This window comes from Erpetoichthys calabaricus, chromosome 5 (assembly GCF_900747795.2).
Source record: "Erpetoichthys calabaricus chromosome 5, fErpCal1.3, whole genome shotgun sequence".
NCBI lineage: Eukaryota > Metazoa > Chordata > Cladistia > Polypteriformes > Polypteridae > Erpetoichthys > Erpetoichthys calabaricus.
Window position 1 is genome coordinate 141206738 of NC_041398.2, and position 18475 is coordinate 141225212.

The 18475-nt window shown below is 38.6% G+C and overlaps 1 protein-coding gene and 1 long non-coding RNA gene across 5 annotated transcripts in view; one reads left to right on the forward strand and one right to left on the reverse strand.

The window, feature by feature from the left end:
- The window catches only part of LOC127527983 (uncharacterized), a 39092-nt gene extending 29024 nt beyond the window's left edge, over positions 1-10068 (forward strand). Inside the window, exon 2 of the long non-coding RNA XR_007935177.1 lies at positions 9898-10068. This is a non-coding gene — a long non-coding RNA (uncharacterized LOC127527983). The remainder of the gene's footprint in view (positions 1-9897) is intronic.
- The window catches only part of tlr3 (toll-like receptor 3), an 84868-nt gene that overhangs the window by 41881 nt on the left and 24512 nt on the right, over positions 1-18475 (reverse strand). For all 4 annotated transcript variants that reach the window (XM_051928505.1, XM_028802091.2, XM_051928506.1 and 1 more), the window contains exon 4: positions 1673-1864. In XM_051928505.1, coding sequence (XP_051784465.1) covers positions 1673-1864 — 192 coding nt within the window. The remainder of the gene's footprint in view (positions 1-1672; positions 1865-18475) is intronic.

Consider the following 18475-nt stretch of genomic DNA (forward strand, 5'->3'; position numbering starts at 1 on the left):
TTTGCCTTGAAGTGCAGATATTCTAATGGTCTCAAGGGCGTTCTGACAAACTACTCAACAACTCAGGATAGGGTAGGCATGTCACTGTCCAGGCTGTTCTCATCAAGGGTGTAGAAACATTTACCTCAATTGAGGAAACTGTCATAAAGCGAAAAGAGTAATCCATGGAATTCCTAACCCTGGTGGACATGTACTCTTTGGGGAAGCATTGGATGGGGAAGGGTTCACCTCTGTGGTTAAGGTCACTGCAGCAATTAAAAAAAAAAAAAAACAGTAGCAATGGTACAGGGTGGATGAGATCTGAACAGAAACACTGAACAGCAAGCTGCAAAAGCTTATGCCCTTATATCTCTTAGAATGTTATGGGAGGGGTTTCAAGAGCATGAGGTTCCAAAATGACAGCTATGTTTGTATACAATATTTGTCATTAAGTTACTTGTGATTTTCATGGACATTATATGAAGGCACAATAGAGCAAGGCAATATCTGGTTTGGGGACCTAAGGACTGTAAATCTGCTGTTTACAATGTCCTTTTGGCTTCTTCAGACTGTGATCCATTGCTTGCACTGGAATAGGGAAGGAGATCAAAACCTTGGGGTATTCACAAGTGAAGAAACAGGTGGTCACAAAACTGAATAATACATTGGCAAAGAGGCTACATATTTGGGATGTTGTGCTCAACTGTGCAGGTTAAGCTAAAGATAAGTCCTTGGAAATGGCTTTCAATTTACCAGTTAGTTCACATTTTCATTCTCAATTATGGTCACGAGATTTGGAAAGTGAATGAAAAATTAAATCACAAGAAAAAAGAGCAGAAATGAGGTTCTTTGTCACAGGGTTGCTAAGATTATTATCCATGATAGGGTCAGGAGTTTAGCAACATAGAAGGATCTTGGCATAGAACTGCTACCTCTGCAGGTCAAGAGAATCCAGTTTCTGTGTGTTGGGCATGTTGTCAGAATGCCCTCTTTGCTCCTTCCATGGGAGGTGTATAAGGCTTGGCCAACAGAAGAAGACCTTCTGTCTCTGTCTCTGAGGCTCACTCTCGACCACTTGCCTCACTCCATTAAGCTCTGGCGCCCACAGTTTCCATCTCTACCTCTTTGTCTTCCATTTCCTTTTAACCTCATTCTTTCTTAGTCATTGGGCAGTTTGTTTGCCTCATGACCGCCAACCTGATTTTCTTCTCCCCGTCTCGCACTCGTGCTTCTCTTTTAAAACAGGGATGTGGCACAGCTGTGGCAATCAGAAGCTCTGGGCACCAATTAGGATTGCGGGCGATCTTGCACCTGTGCACTAAATGCAGGCAATTTTATCCGGCTGTAGGCCGAAGACATGACCCTCCACATCCCCGGCCTTCCATGCCCCCTCCTTCCATACCCCTAGCCTTCCACGCCAAGCTCCTCAGCATTCATTGTCTGTCCTCTGTTACATTGGTTTTTTACTTATTAAAACTGCCACCTTTCTCAGCTGCAGGCCCCATGTTACCACATGAAGACAATAACTTGCTAAAGTGCAATAAGCATTTATACCATTTGCACTGTTTCCTGTTGTATGTTGCACTGAAAAACATTTGGAAGCACTGTAAATACTTAAACCCTTATTCTGAGTAAATTTAAAACAATCAGCTAACCATTATGTTATACTTCAATAATTGGTAAACACACTTACTATTTTCAGAGGAAGAGATTCCAATTTCAGTAACAGCAATGATGAGTTGCTGAGATAAATGAAGTCTTCTTTCTTTATTTCAGAGATCTTGTTTTCTGAGAGGTTTAGCACTTGGAGGCTTGATAACTGTGGACTCATACCCAGATTTACAGATTTAAGCTCATTTTTAGAAACATCAAGTATTTTTAAATTCTGTAAGGAAACACAGAAGTCAATTAAGCATAAATAATATATTGTAAATACCAATGGAGAAAAAAGAGTGAAACCAACTCATTGTACTTGATCTGCTGTTTACTTTAGTCATCATATACATTCTGTCATAAAACTCCTATTATAGAAAACAATATCTATACAGCATTAAAAGAAAAACATAATGTATCCTACTAGAAAAGTTTTAAATCAGTGAATGACACTAAAAACTGACTGCTAATATGGTCCCAAAGCTTTTGATGAATTATGTGATATAAAATAAAAAAACATAAAAACTTATAAAAATTAGTGTTTTGAACTGCTAAATTAAAAAGATATTATTTTAAGTATTGAACCCACTTAAAAATCTCTTTGGTTCAAACAATTAGCTTTAATTTTACTGGAGACTGAGTTTGGAAGAGTAAAATTATTTTGCAACATAATTAAAGGATAGGGCAATGATTCTCACGCTGTGGTCTGCAAGGAAACAGTCATTACTGCTAAGCAACATAATGTAAATCTCTCAGATAAATTACACCATTATGTAGTTATATGATCTTAAAACTTTTTTGTCATGACTTCAAAGGCATGTAAATTATCTTGTTTTATTTCTAAGTATGGAATTCGTGTTTCTTTCATAGTATATGTATAGCAACAAGCACTGAAATGGGAACAATTAACAGCACAAAGGACTGAAAATTCAGCCTTACTACTCTTCAACCTCCAAACTAGTTTTTGAAATTCTCTGCAGTTATGGCCAAGGATAACAGGTACACAAAACAAATATATGCTCCTTGCCCTGTTTAGTAACTGATGGTATTTGCTTCTACTCATGCATAACTTTTTTCACCTGTTATACATTTTCTTTCCTTCATACAATTTCACTCTTAACCCACATTTTACATTGCCAAAGAGGCATCTCATCTGTCAATCCACTCATCCGCTGCTGATTAATGTTTAGATATATTACTCTTTAAATATTATAATACTTATGATATTAGTGTTTTGGTTAAGGGCGCAGTGGGTTGCGCTGCTGTCTCGCAGTTAGGAGACCTGGGTTCGCTTCCCGGGTCCTCCCTGTGTGGAGTGTGCATGTTCTCCCCGTGTCTACGTGGGTTTCCTCCCACAGTCCAAAGACATGCAGGTTAGGTGCATTGATGATTCTAAATTGTCCCTAGTGTGTGTTTGGTGTGTGTGTCTGCATGCCCTGCAGTGGGCTGGCCCCCTGCCTGGGGTTTGTTACCTGCCTTGCGCCCTGTGTTGGCTGGGATTGGCTCCAGCAGACCCCCGTGACCCTGTAGTTAGCATATAGCAGGTTGGATAATGGATGAATGAATGTTTTGGTTAATGCTACTATAATATCCAATTTCAAAAGTTCAAGTATCTTAACTATAACAACCACTGTGATGAGAAACTGTGACACAACACAAATATTCAGTTTAGTCCACTGTAAATCTGACATATCTATGCTGCACGATGCTGCCCAGCTAGGCAGGGACACAAGGATGCAAATTACAATTCGGGAGAGGACTGCATTACAGTGAGTGAGGTGCAGTTCATTTAAAATTTTTGTCTTAGTTGTGTCTTCAAGACATAGAACAACCACACAATATTAAAGCCCACTGTACTGATAAAAGGCAAGATCAGAAAAATGTAGACACGAGTGGTCTACACGTATATAAAAACACTTAATAGATTAATTGTGTACTTCTCATTATACCTCTTAAGAGGTATTAGAAAATCACCCAAATGACTCTCAGTGTTTACATAATGTGGCAGAATAAACAGATTGCAGCTTAAGTTTAAAAATACTTTTAAGCAAGTTACTTTGACCAAGAAGACTAAGCAAAGCAAAAGATTTTCTGACTAAAAGATCAAAGATCATATGCAATTCTATTTCACTTACTAGTGTGATTTGGCAGAGAAGGGGATGCCTTCCAAGATTTACACTGAAATGGGCACATAATTTGGTTAAAAAAAGGGTAAATCATGCAATTTCAAATGGGAACAGCTTCTGAGAGCTTGTTACTGACATTTCCATTTCATGCTAATGCACTATAAATCTTTATCTACTGGCGTCTTAAGTCTTGACCATACATCTTTTCTAAATGCTAGACTATACAGAGACAGCAAAGATACTTCTGCATATACAGGACAATTTCGCCTGTGACAAAATATTTTAGATTTATTACCATTGAGTATGGTGTACTGTAATAAAATGTCAAATAACATTAAAATCATTTGATATTTTTAAAGGTTACATAAAAGTTTGCAGGGTGGCACAGTGGTAGCGCTGCTGACTTGCAAGAAGGAGACCAGGGATCCAGCCCCAGGTGCTTCTTGCATGCAGTTTGCATGCTGTGTCCATGTCTGCATGGGTTTCCTCTCACAGTCCAAAGACATGTAGGTTGGGTGGACCAACAATGCCAAATTGGCCCCTGATGTGTGTGTGTTTGTGTTTTCATCCTGTAATAAACTGGAAACCCTGCCCAGGGATTGTTTCTGCCTTGTACCTGACACCTGCTGAGTCAAGTGAATTTCCCCTTAGGATTAATAAAGTATCTATCTATCTATCTATCTATCTATCTATCTATCTATCTATCTATCTATCTATCTATCTATCTATCTATCTATCTATCTATCTATCTATCTATCTATCTATCTATCTATCTATCTATCTATCTATCTATCCATCTATCTATCTATCTAAGCTCCAGCTATTCTGCAACCCTGCTTTGGATAAGCTGGTTTAGAAAAATTAAGGGACAAAAGTTTGCATTATTGCAGTCTTAAGCCGTTATTATAAAACGTATTGAATATAAATAATTATAATAAATATTACTAAATATTTAATTATGAGGCTATTCCAAGACCCTTTTGAATTTCCCATGCAGGCATGATAAAATTCACCTTTGCCTTGACCTTGATATATTCTGCTCAAAATGAGTAAATTAATTTCAACTATGAGTCTCCTGCCTTGGTGTTGGCAGTGGCACAGTGGTTACCAAAGTCACTTGGTTACAGCATCCTTAAAAAAGTATTGTAAACTAAGTGGGCCTATTCAACATCAAACCCCAAAGAAACCACTGAAGTATACATATGTTCCCTTCTCCCTAACATCACGCAAACAGTTTCTGTGAAAGACTTGCTTCCTCAGTGTTAATGCTAGATCTCATAACTGCACTACTTACCCTTAACCTCATTTTTGCTTTGTTTTCATTATATCAGTGCGCACCACAGAACCTTCCCAAAATGCCTAAACTATTATGCTGTACAGATTTGGTACCTGGCACTCTTACTTTATTAGCCACACAGTCTTTACAGTTACCTTCTTTTTAAGAATAATTCTACAAATATAAATGTGTGATACATCTGGAAAACTGAAGTTAATGTAATCCATCCAGGAAATATACAGCAAATGAATATGGCAGTAATATTCCATACAATATTCAACACAAGTACAGCTTTGAGTGTTTGTTCTAAACTAGCTTTAGTAAAAAACTGACTAATTTTAAAATATCGTGTTTTTTTTGCTATTCAGTGTTTAATATTATAATCACTCATAACATGATCATTTTTCGTTTTGGGAATAGCGTATATTTACACAAAAGTTTAAGCTGGAAACAGCTTTGAAACGATACAAGAACCATTTATGTACAACTTATATTTAGGGAGATATAACCAGTCAAAGTCATAACCCCTCCACCAATAAGTTCAAACTTTGTTAGCTTTAATCTCTCTCAATATTGATCCAAGACACATGCAATTACAGTTCCATGGGTTACTCGTATGACCAGATCAGCTTGCCAAGTTTTGTTAAAATCTGTAACGATGACATTAGCACTCACCTTATTTCACCAAATGCAACCAACTAAAAATGGCTCAAAGCACAAGTTAAAAAGACACTTGAGATCCAGCTGCACAGAGTTGGGGAGAGAAAGTCCTTATGTCAGTTGATAACTGTGGCAAAGAAGTGATCAGGCTTGCGTGTACTGTACACTTGTTATGTGACAGAAAGGAAATATATTTTAACTTTTTCCATAATTTAGAATTTAATATTTGTTTATTAATTTTTTCATATTTAAAGATGTCATTGGTACCTGAAAATCCTTCTTAAAAACATCCACACCTTTCCCATGAAATTATTACTACAATTGTTCCAAAAATAATTTGAATTATTTTTTTACTTAGCAACAGGATGCTATAAATCAGAAACAGCTTAAACTAGTCTGCTTCATTACTTCAGCCAGGGATAATTTATTTTAAGGCACTGTGCAGCTAAGAAATGGTCAAGTACATCCATATAATCTCTCTGATAAACAATGACCATTGCTATCAAACCAGAAATGCTAAGATTTCTGGAACTACGCAAACATATTAAGCTGTAATGATGTCAGCAAGTTGGACTTTGAATAAATGGTCATGTGAAAAGTATCGTCAGACAGACAATACAATTATGAAAGATGATGAAACAAAAAATATGTAGTGGAAGTGAAATGATATTACTAACAATGTGAAAAGCATTAATTTTATTTGGCCTGGTCACTGTCCAAAATATTAATAGAAGTAATATACTCCATTGTAGCCATATTCCTATATTAAACAATATTTGTTTAGAAATTAAATATTTTGCACCAGAAATAAGTATCAATTAGGGAACATAAATTGGAGGCTCAGAGCCAGACTAGAAGGAAATGCTCTCTGCTGTGCCCTGACCACCCTTTAGGTAAATTTAGAGCAATGTAAAGGTGTCATAAAGAGGTGTACTCCATTAGCAGCTGTGTTATTTTTTAATATTATTTCTTTATTATCCTGAGATATCCTGTATTTATCCAACCCGAGGGTTCTACTACAATATATGCAAGCATATATAAACATGGTCGGCAAGAAAGGGGCTCAGAAAGAAATGGAAAAGAAAACTAAAGCTACATCCAAGCCCAGAACAGCAAGTCCAAGTTCAAGCTCAAGGTACGGCCTTTTAGAGACTGCCCTGGAACAGATGGGCAAAAGCCCTGACTCCTCAGGACCATGGTCCACTGCATCGTCTCCAGTTGAGAGCGAAATGGGGAGTGAAAGTGCAAGTAACGCAGGTCGCGATAGCTCACCGATTGGGGAAGATCATTTGAAACTAGAAAAGTCCGCGCTTTCACCTACTTCATGCGAGCCGGGTAAATCGGCTGTAATAGAGCCCACCGCTTCGCCTACGCTGCACGAAAGCAGAAATCATCTGTCCAAACTGAAGGTGAAGATTGCTGAGCTCAAGCAAGAGATAAAGAAAAGCAAGAAGGCAAGTGAGCAACTGTTGCAAGAGCTGCGGCAGGATAATAACGACTCGGAGAAATGCATATATACTCGCTTTGAGGTGGCCTTTAAATGTATACTGGAAAAAATTGAGGAGCACATTCAGGAAAGCGCGTCTAAACTGAGCACACTTGCCGATCAGCTGGAGGATGTTAAGCACTCATTCACGACTCAAATCGAAATAGCCGAAAATCTAGCATCCACCGCTGATGGAAAAGCAACAGCTGCCAATTCCGAATGCAAAAAACTCGGAGACAGACTTGCCGCTCTGGAAGATGAAAGCAGAAGGAATAATATTAGAATTGAAGGTCTACCTGAGAATCGTGAAAGTCCAAACCCAGTGAAATTCGCAATTGAACTATTTTCTAAAATAATTGGAGAGCAACAGCTTATCACATACGCGGATCAAATACCTTTAGACCTAGGTCTTTTATTGTCCACTTTGAGAGATTATTATGTAAGGTAGATGTGATGGCACTCAAGCAAGACACAAGCAAGAAATTATATTTGAAAATAACCACATTCGTATCTTCCCTGATTTCTCTCCTGCAACAGCTGCTAAACGTGCAGCCTTCTACAACATCAAACAGTGGTTACAGCAAGCCAATATCAAATACAGCCTCTTGTATCTTGCCAAACTGAAAGTGGATGTTCAAGGCCAATACTACGTCTTCCCCAGCAAGGAGGAAGCAGAAAAGGAATTAAGAAAGCTGATCCCAAGACTATTCTGAAACACAATAGTGAGTCGCATCGTGTCATGGCATGGCAAGGAGATATCACCTGCTGTCTGATCCACTAGTAATGATACAGGTATTATAATTATACATTCTTTACATTACTCGGACACTTTCTGTTTATGTCTCCAGCCTCACATGGGGAGGCAAAATGGAGGGGTGAGGGGATAAAGGGGGGACAGAAAGAGAGCAGGCTATATCTAATCTATCCTTTTAAACCTTATAATTATAACTACCAACGCAACAATAGGCTGCATGGCAATCATAGAAAATCATAGAAAATTAAGGTGAAAGCTGTCTCACTTCCAGTTAAAACTATAAAATGACATCAAAAATTCAGAATCAATGTCTCCATGATGGGGCAGTTAACTTTGTGAGCTGGAATGTTAAAGGCCTGAATCACGAATTAAAGAGAAAGAAAGTATTCTCTCACCTAACAGGTTTAAACGCTAAAATAGTATTTTTACAGGAGACCCACTTACTAAGCAAGGATCAGTTCTGGCTGCAAAAGGACTGGACTGGTCAAATGTTCCATTCTAGCTTTACGAAGAAAACTAGAGGTGTGGGATCCTCATACATAGAACAGTCTCATTTGTAGCATCAGATGTAGTGTCTGATCCTGAAGGGAGATATGTGATGGTCATGGGCAACTTATTTAACTGTGAAATGATTTTGATAAATGTTTATGCACCGAATTTCGATGATAAGGATTTCATGCAAAATGTATTTGCATCCATTCCCAATGTGAACATTCATAAAATTATAATGGCTGGGGACTTTAATTGTGTTTTAAATCCACTCTTAGATAGGACTCCTGTCACAGGGGGGATGACATCTAACACTGCAAAGACAATTACACAGTTTGTAACTGACCACAACTTATCAGACCCCTGGAGGTTTCTAAACCCAAACTCAAGAACATATTCTTTCTGCTCACCAGTACATCATTGCTATTCAAGAATTGATTATTTCTTTATAGATAATAACTTCTTGCCTACGATTAAATCTTGCAAGTACGATGCTATTGTTATTTCCGACCATGCACCTCTGATCTTGGAGCTAAAGTCACTATGCCCCACACACTCACCTCACAGATGGCGTCTTAACTCGCTTCTATTAGCAGACGAGAACTTTACTGAATTTATATCCAAACAAATCAGTTTCTTCCTAGAGACAAATACATCTTTAGAGGTTTCTGCAGGAATACTCTGGGAAACTTTAAAGGCCTTCTTAAGAGGATAGATTATTTCATATCTTTCCCACAGGAATAAATTCGAAACCAAGAAAGTATCAGAACGAAATTACTAGAGTAGATGAAGAACATGCCAGGCTTCCAAGCGAGGCTCTACATAGGAAAAGGCAGGCTCTGCATTCAGAACTCAACCTCTTGACAACTAAAGAAACTGAACAACTAATTTATAAATCCAGGCATCATTACTATGAACACAGAGAGAAAACTAATAAGCTTTTAGCTCAACAAATCCACAAGCAAGAAGTTCGCAATGCAATCCCAGTAATCACCAACATGAATGGAGATGAAATCATTGACCATAAAAATATAATGCACACATTTAGAGACTACTATAAATCCTTATATTCCACTGAGTTTAAAGAAGACAACACACAATCTAATGCATTTCTGGATACATTACAGATGCCACAAATAGGCACTTTTAGTGCGGAGGAACTGGATAAACCTCTGGCACTATCAGAATTACTAGATGCTATAAAGTCACTTCAAGGCGGGAAGCAGCAGGCCCTGATGGCTGCCCTGCAGAATTTTATTAGAAATTCTCCACTCAGCTAGCTCCCCTTCTATTAGCAACATTTACAGAAGCTAGAGACAATCAAATTCTACCTCAAACTTTTCGCCAAGTATTAATCACCGTCTTTCCTAAACAAAATAAGGACTTATCACAATGTGCATCATATAGACCAATTTCACTTCTGAATAATGATGTTAAGTTACTCTCAAAAATAGATAGATAGATAGATAGATAGATCATAGCTAGAAGGATGGAGAAAGTGCTGCCTCCGGTAATATCACAAGATCAAACTGGATTTATCAAGGGTCGACACTTATCTTCCAATCTTCGACGCCTGTTTAATGTAATATACTCACCAACAAAATCAAACACCCCAGAAATATTATTATCATTGGATGCAGAAAAAGCATTTGACATGATTGAATGGAAATACCTTTTCACTACATTAGAGAAATTTGGGTTTGGCCCGAACATCTGTGCATGAATCAAACTACTGTATACCAATCCAGAAGCTTCAGTTTGTATTAACAACATTTGTTCAGACTACTTTAAACTAGAACATGGTACCAGACAAGGTTGCCCCTTATCACCACTGCTATTTGCAGTCGCCATTGAACCACTGGAGCTCCACTGTCGAAATTTTTATCAGATAAAGGGGATTTTCAGAGAAGGACTGGAACAGAAAATTTCTTTATATGCAGATGATATTGTACTGTATATATCAGACCCACAAAATTCTGTGCCTGCAGTCTTAACAGCACTTACAGAATTTCAAAAGATCTCTGGTCTCAGAATTATTTTGAATAAAAGCGTGCTCTTTCCAGTGAATTCTCAAGCACACAATATTAGATTGGACACCTTCCCATTTACCATTGCAGATCAGTTTAAATACCTAGGGGTAAACATCACAAGTAAACATAAAGCTCTTTATCAACAAAATTTTGCCGTCTATATGAAAAAAAATAAGCAAGACTTGCATAGATGGTCAACCCTGCATCTCACTCTAGATGGAAGAATTAACGTTGTTAAGATGAATATTCTTCCTAAGCTACTTTTTTTATTTCAAAACATTCCAATATACATTAATAAATCAATTTTTAACCAATTAGATTCAACAATAACCTTATTTATTTGGAACTCAAAACATCCACGTATCCAAAGAGCGACCCTACAAAGACCTAAGGCAGAAGGTAGCATGGCTCTACCCAACTTTCAGTTATATTACTGGGCAGCAAACATACAAGCTATAGAAACCTGGACACAAATAGATGAACATACTCAGGCTTGGTCTGCAATAGAAGTAAAATCCTGCAGTACTTCTTTATATTCTCCTGCTTTGTGCCCCAATAAATGCAAGTTATCGGCAATATACTAATAACCCAATTGTGCTTCACTCACTCAGAATATGGAACCAATGTAGAAAGCATTTTAAGATGGAGAATCTTTTATCTGTGGCACCTCTGCAAGAGAACCACCTCTTTCAACCCTTGCAAACATATGCAGTTTTTAATATCTGGAAAAGATTAGGGATTAAGTTGCTTAGAGATCTTTATATAGACAACATCTTTGCATCCTATGAACAATTACATTCCAAATTTAACTTTCCAGCCACACATTGCTTTCACTATCTTCAAATTAGGAACTTTGTTAAACAGAACCTGCCCGATTTTCCTCATCTTGCACCCACCTCCATGCCGGAAAAAATATTGCTCAATTTCAAGAACTTAGACAGCATCTCTGCAATATATAAAATTATCTTGCAGTCCCTCCCTTTTAAAGATCTAAGAGGACAATGGGAAAAAGATCTCTTAATCATAATATCAGAAAAGGAGTGGAAAATAGCAATGCAGAGACTTCACTCAAGCTCCATATGCGCAAAGCATACAATTATTCAACTCAAAATTATATACATATAACAGAGCACATCTGTCTCGCCTAAAACTGTCCAAAATGTTTCCAGGGCAAGATCCAACCTGTGAACGCTGCAATCAAGTTCCAGCCTCACTAGGTCACATGTTTTGGGCCTGCACCAAATTAACATCATTTTGGACCAAAATTTTTAAGTGCCTTTCAGACAGCCTTGGTGTCACAATCCCTCCTAACCCATTAACAGCTGTGGTTGGTGTTCTTCCAGATGGGTTTAAAGAGGAGAAGGACAAACAAACTGTGACTGCATTAACTACACTTTTGACATGCAGACTTATTTTGCTAAACTGGAAGAATCCTAACTCTTCTCTCTTAAGTCAGTGGGAAACCGATGTTTTATACTATTTGAAACTGGAAAAAATCAATATTCAGTTAGAGGCTCTGTACAGAATTTTTTCAAAACCTGGCAGGATCTAATGAATAATATCTTAGAATAAGTTCTTAAAGCACCGAGGCAGGAATTATCTCCACATTTCTTTTTCTTCTCCATTTATCTCTATTGCCCTATTAAACTCATCAATTTAGGTATGTTTACAAGCCTTAAGTTTTACTCTGTTGGCCATGCTCTCTCTCTCAGAGGTGGGGGGTGACTTGTTTTCAATACTAACTTTTGTAAAAATGTATCTATTTATATGGAATGATTACAATAAAATTAATAAAAAAAAAGAAAAAGAAAGAATCTCTGTCTCTGCTATTCCATTCATCCAGAGGACATGCTGAGTCAAAGGCCATGTTGGAGTATGACCAATGAGCCTACTAAGACAAAGAGCCCCCTGGTAGTCTAAGCATATTAGATATTTAGACTCCTAACAAGACAATGCTTGTTGTATTAGTATTATGTTGTAACACTCATTTGCTTCTTTTTCGGCATATTTATGAACCTTAAGTTAATCTATAATACATGAATAACAGTGTAAAACTTTTCTCCTCTTTGTTTTGGAATTCTATCTTGTTGCCTGAGGTCGTAGATGTAAAAGAATCGGGGCAGAATTTAACTACAGTAGCAGTCAACTCCGAAAGTTACCAGGCTGGTAAGAGTAAACATATATGGGCTATACTTGGGATTTAGGAGACTCTGTTCAAGTCTGAAAAGTCTGAGTCTGAAAATTAGAATAAGGTCACAATACCATGATCAAACAAAAGGAAATCCAAGTAGTAACAACTATTATAACAAATAATAAATAAAAAAATTAATAAAAAATAAATAAATAAAAGGAACTATCAATAGTTTTGATGTTCCCCAAGTAAAGTTGGTAATATGCTTTGGCCTTGCAAGTGCACTGAAAAGACAGGCACTCTGATTGTCCCAATTACAACTCTATGGTGATGGAAGCAAGCAGAAGCACCTGGTCCTCCTAGGTGAGCCCTGCATTGACAGCCCTGGGGCTGTGGGTGATTACTAGGTAATCTGGAAGTATTTGAAATGATAGTGGCTCAGGACTTAAAAGCTCCTTTCATCCTGAGGAACATATACTGTAGCTTGAATTTGGAAAGTAGTGCTACACAATGTCTTATCTGGAAGAAGAAAGAAAAAGACGGCAGACCTATTTAGGAGATGGCAACTGTTTATTTGGAAGGTGAGCAAGTTGACCTGCTACCACATGGAATTATTAGGATTCTCTAGTTCTGTACATATGGCCTGAGGATCCCTTATTCTTAATGCTTGCATTCTTGTCTATTGTTGCCTTTACCCTGATGTAAGTATTCCTTCTTTTATTAAAAAGCCATGGTTTTGTTTGTGATTTGGTCATCCATGCTGTTTAAGGGTTTTCTTTTGGGTCACTTCCTAATCATATTTGTAGTTATCCTACTGGAAATGCTCAACATGCACTCCGGCTCCATCATCACTGATCCTTGGTTAGTCACCTTAAACACACTTTCCTTGTATGTCACTGGTAAAGATTTCATGTTTGGTATGGTATAGCATGCATTGGTAAAGTGCGGTGTCATATCTGAGCTATGGGTCGGATAACTATTTTGGTTAGTTCAGTTTAATTTGAGGTAAGCAATAAAGATGGCAAAAAGAATCATTCTTAAGGTCAAAATCACTTGCTTTTTCTAAAACACAATCTATTAATTTTATAGACATGGATATAAGCAGTACTAATAATTACTGAATTTGTGTACTAAAACAGCAGAGAATGCCCTATAAACCACAAAAAGAATTTACACATTAAAAAAATAATTGTTATAAAATACTATGAAATGACATTGTTATATGCCACGTGTACCCATGTTTACTCTGAACACAGGTAACACTTATAAACATTGTTGTGTTTTTTTTTTTTAATTGCTCCATTTTACACATTTCCCTTCAGGCAAAAGCTTTCCCTAAACTGCAACCTGAAATCCAAGAAAGTGTTTTGCACCGTTCACTGTAGTGCTGTAAATTAAATATCTATAGCTATTAATCTCAACTAAGCAAATAATCATTCAAGCAAAGTAAACAAGCTATTAAATCTGTGCTACACATTTTTATTTTATGGTATTTATTGTCACATGTCAAAATGTTCACCGTAATTTTTCTTGTCCTATAATTACAAAAACTAATTAAAAGTAACTTCATTTGTTTTTGCTGCAAAGATGCATAATAATCGGAGATGGTGACTCTCAGTGCCAAGGGCCTGGGTCTTGATTCCCAGCCTGGGCACAGTCTATGCAGAGTTTGTACATTCTCTTAGTATTCACATGAGCTTTGTTTGGCTATCCTTGGTGATTTTATGGAAATGTTTTGTGCTGTGACCAATCTGAAATTTCCATATACAGAAGAAGGCAGAAGTAAAATCACTGAGGTGAAATCAAGTAATTGATTTTTGAATCATGACACTTAGTGCCTAGAGCACTGGAATTTGTAGAAGCATATAATTGTCAAGAAATATAATAATGAATTCACAGGTAGGCATGACGATGAGATTTTTTCTGTTTTGTTTTTTGTAATTTATTTCATGTGAAAATCAGAACACTTGTACTTGTACTTGATAAAACCAAGCAACATTAAATAAAAAGGTAACACTAATCCTAATACATAATACATACAACAGCATACAGTACAAAATACTGTATATAGTAGAATACTAGTATGACACAAACAACTGCTTAGAAAATTGGCAAAATTAATTTATCAAAGGTCTTTCAGTATAATCTTAGATGTTTTTGTTAAGTAGTGTAATTCAAGAACACAAAGCTGCCAGCTCTCACTGAATGCATCTTCCAATGTAGACCCATGGAGCAGTAAAATGTGCTGCAGTTAGGGTGATTCATGAGAAGAATGGCACAAGTCCACAGTAGCTATTGTTATGACAGGAAGTTCCAAACAAAGCAAAATAGGTAAAAAGAAGTTGCCTAAAAGGCAATCCTACAGCAAATCAGTTCAAATCAACAATCCAGATGAGAAAACCAGGAGCAGAAGAAAAATATTTCAGAAACCAGAAAATTCAAAGAAAATAACAATTCTTACAACTCCTTTACAAATAATGTTCTCCTAATTTGAGCTAACTTGGGTGTGGCCTTACATGATCAGAGTGAACGCTCAGAAGGAGTTGTGTCAAGGTGGCCCCACCTCCTGGGGCTCAACCCACAAAACTCAAGGAAAGGAATCATTAAAAATACAGTACATAATTTTAAACATAAAGGCAAATATATGAAATATAATTATTCAAAAACAATACATAAACACAATGAATAACATAACAGCAACAGTCTAATCTACATTAAAAGGCCATATCTGCATATGTCATGTGTAAAATCAGTTAGCAACAATAATAAAGCCATAACAGTTTAAAAGAAAGATAACCAGATTTTCTACTAATGTACTCTTGAACTCATAAGGGATTTTGTTTGTATTGCATATTACACAACTAACAACTTTGGTGTTCCCCAATGACATATAGAAAAGAAAATCTTTGCAAATTTACATTTGGCTAGTAATCACCTAGTAAAAAATGCTCATAGTCAGTCAGTCAGTCAGTATCCAACCCGTTATATCCTAACACAGGGTCACAGGGGTCTGCTGGAGGCAATCCCAACCAGCACAGGGCGCAAGGCAGGAACAAATCCCGGGCACGGCACCAGCCCACCGCAGATACTGAGAGTTCATTTGCAAAGTACTGTGCACTTATTGTATAACATTCAGTCAGTCAGTCAGTCATTGTCCAACACAGGGTCACGGGGATCTGCTGGAGCCAATCCCAGCCAGCACAGGACACAAGGCAGGAACAACCCTGGGCAGGGCACCATCACACCGCAGGGCACACGCACACACACACACACACCAAGGACAATTTAGGATCGCCAATGCACCTAACCTGCATGTCTTTGGACTGTGGGAGGAAACCGGAGCACCCGGAGGAAACCCACGCAGACACAGGGAGAACATGCAAACTCCATACAGGGAGGACCCGGGAAGCAAACCCAGGTCTCCTTACTGTGAGGCAGCAGCGCTACCACTGTGCCACCATGCCGCCCAAAATGTACAGTAAGTCAATCCCAGCCAGCGCCACATATTTTTTCCTACAATATTCATAGCTGCAATATTGGGTAAAACACAATAGAAAAATTTATTCTAGACTATTCAGTCTTCTACCTCAAAATTAAGACTCCGGTCAGGAGCCTTCAGGAGACATCAACCAATGTCACAACCACTGAGAGTAAGAGCTCCACAAGATCACAAGAACATAAGAAATTTATCAAATGAGAGCAGACCAATCAGTCTATCAAGTTTGTTTGTTTATCTAATCGTTAAGCTATTGCAGTATCTAATCCACATACTTCTTAAAGGTTGTCAAGGTTTCTGCTTCAACTATATGGCTTGGTAATTTGTTCAAGATTCCCACAGCTCTTTGCTTAAAGAAGTGCTTTCTGCTTTCAGTCTTAATTTCCACTGGTCTCCTTGTGTATGTGATTCACAGTTAAGTTGAAAGACTTCGTCTGACTTGTGGCAAGCGGCTGGAAGTGGTACCCAGTTGGGACGCCCGGAAAGACCAGAGGAGGGATTATGCCTCCTCCAGACCACAAGGGGGCAACCACCCTGGTGGCTTTGGTGACCACGGGAACAGAACTTAGAAGCTCAACCCTATAGGAGCCCATGGTCACCGACAGGGGGCACCCAGATGCCAGGAGAGCCCTGGTCCTCTGCACTTCCGCCACATCTGGAAGTGCTGGGGGGATAAAGACCAGGGACACCCGGAGTGCTTCCGGGTGCACGGCTGGCACTTCTGCCACACCAGGGTGTGCCGGCAGAAGATCATTGGGAGGCACCTGGAGCACGTCCGGGTGAAGAAAAAAAGGGTGCATTTGAGGGATGGAGTCAGGTGGAAGAGGACAGAGCTCGGAGGAAATTTATCCAGGCTTGTAACCAGCACCAAGTTGGGCTGGTTTGCCCCAGTGGTGGCAAATGCTAGGGGTTTACCCCATCAGCAACATGCTTGGGCCTCACCTGGCCCTGGTGGGAAGTGAGCAAGGGCTACCAGTCAAGGGTGGGCTCAGCTAAAGAAGTTTGCCCAGAAGGAGTAGAAGACGACAGGGGAGGGGAAAGAAAAGGGTAAGTTAAAGATAAGAATGGGGACACTGAATGTTTGGACAATGACTGGGAGAGGAAGGGAGTTGACAGGTGTGATGGAAAGCAGCAATGTATGTGCAGAAAACAAGGTGGAAGGAGAATAAGGCAAGAAAATTGGAGAAGACTTTACACTTGTACAGTGGAGCAAATGAGCAAGGAAGAAATGGTGTAGGTAAAGTAGTATTCAAAGAACTAAAAGATAGTCATGTCAGTGAGAACAGGAGGAGTGAAAGGGTGATGAGTGTCGAGCTGAGGCTTGATGAGACTGCAGTAAATGTCATTTGTGCATTTGCTCCTCAAGTGGGCTGTGAGGAAGAGAAGGACGTTTTCTGTGTACAAATGGATGAAGGGTACAAGAGGGAGAAAAGGGGATTATTGGTGGTGATCTAAATGGGCATGTGAGAAAGAGTACAGAGATGATAGAGAGGGTACATGGAGGGTGGGGAGTAGGGGAGTGAAATGAGGAAGGGGAGAGGACAGTAGATTTTGCCATGGCATCTGATTTGGTAATAGTTCACACATTTTGTTGGTAAAAAAATAATAGGTATGGAAGTATAGGGGGAAGAGAAATCAAGGGAGGTCAAAGCGGAGTTGGATGGATAAAGTTAAAGAAGATCTGAAGGAAAAGGGCTTGACTAACGAAGAGGTGCAGGACCGAGCTGTTTGGAGATGGTTAATCAAAACCATTGACCCCACACAGAAGTGGGAAAAGATGACCAGGAAGAAGAAGACTGCCGAAAGCAAAACAGACAATTAATGAATTTAATTAATTAATTAATTAGATAGATAGATAGATAAATAGATAGATACTTTATTAATCCCAATGGGAAATTCACATTCTTCAGCAGCAGCATACTGATACAATAAATAATATTAAATTAAAGAATGATAATAATGCAGGTGAAAAACAGACAATAACTATGTATAATGTTAAATGTTAACGTTTACCCCCCCCGGATGGAATTAAAGAGTCGCATAGTTTGTGGGGAGGAACGAGCTCCTCAATCTGTCAGTGGAGCAGGACAGTGACAGCAGTCTGTCGCTGAAGCTGCTCTTCTGTCTGGAGATGATACTATTAAGTGGATGCAGTGGATTCTCCATAATTGATAGGAGCCTACTGAGTGCCCTTCGCTCTGCCACAGATGTTAAACTGTCCAGCTCCATGCCAACAATAGAGCTTGCATTCCTCACCAGTTTGTCCAGACGTGAGGCGTCTTTCCTCTTAATGCTGCCTCCCCAGCACACCACTGCGTAGAAGAGGGCGCTCGCCACAACTGTCTGATAGAACATCTGCAGCATCTTATTGCAGATGTTGAAGGACGCCAGCCTT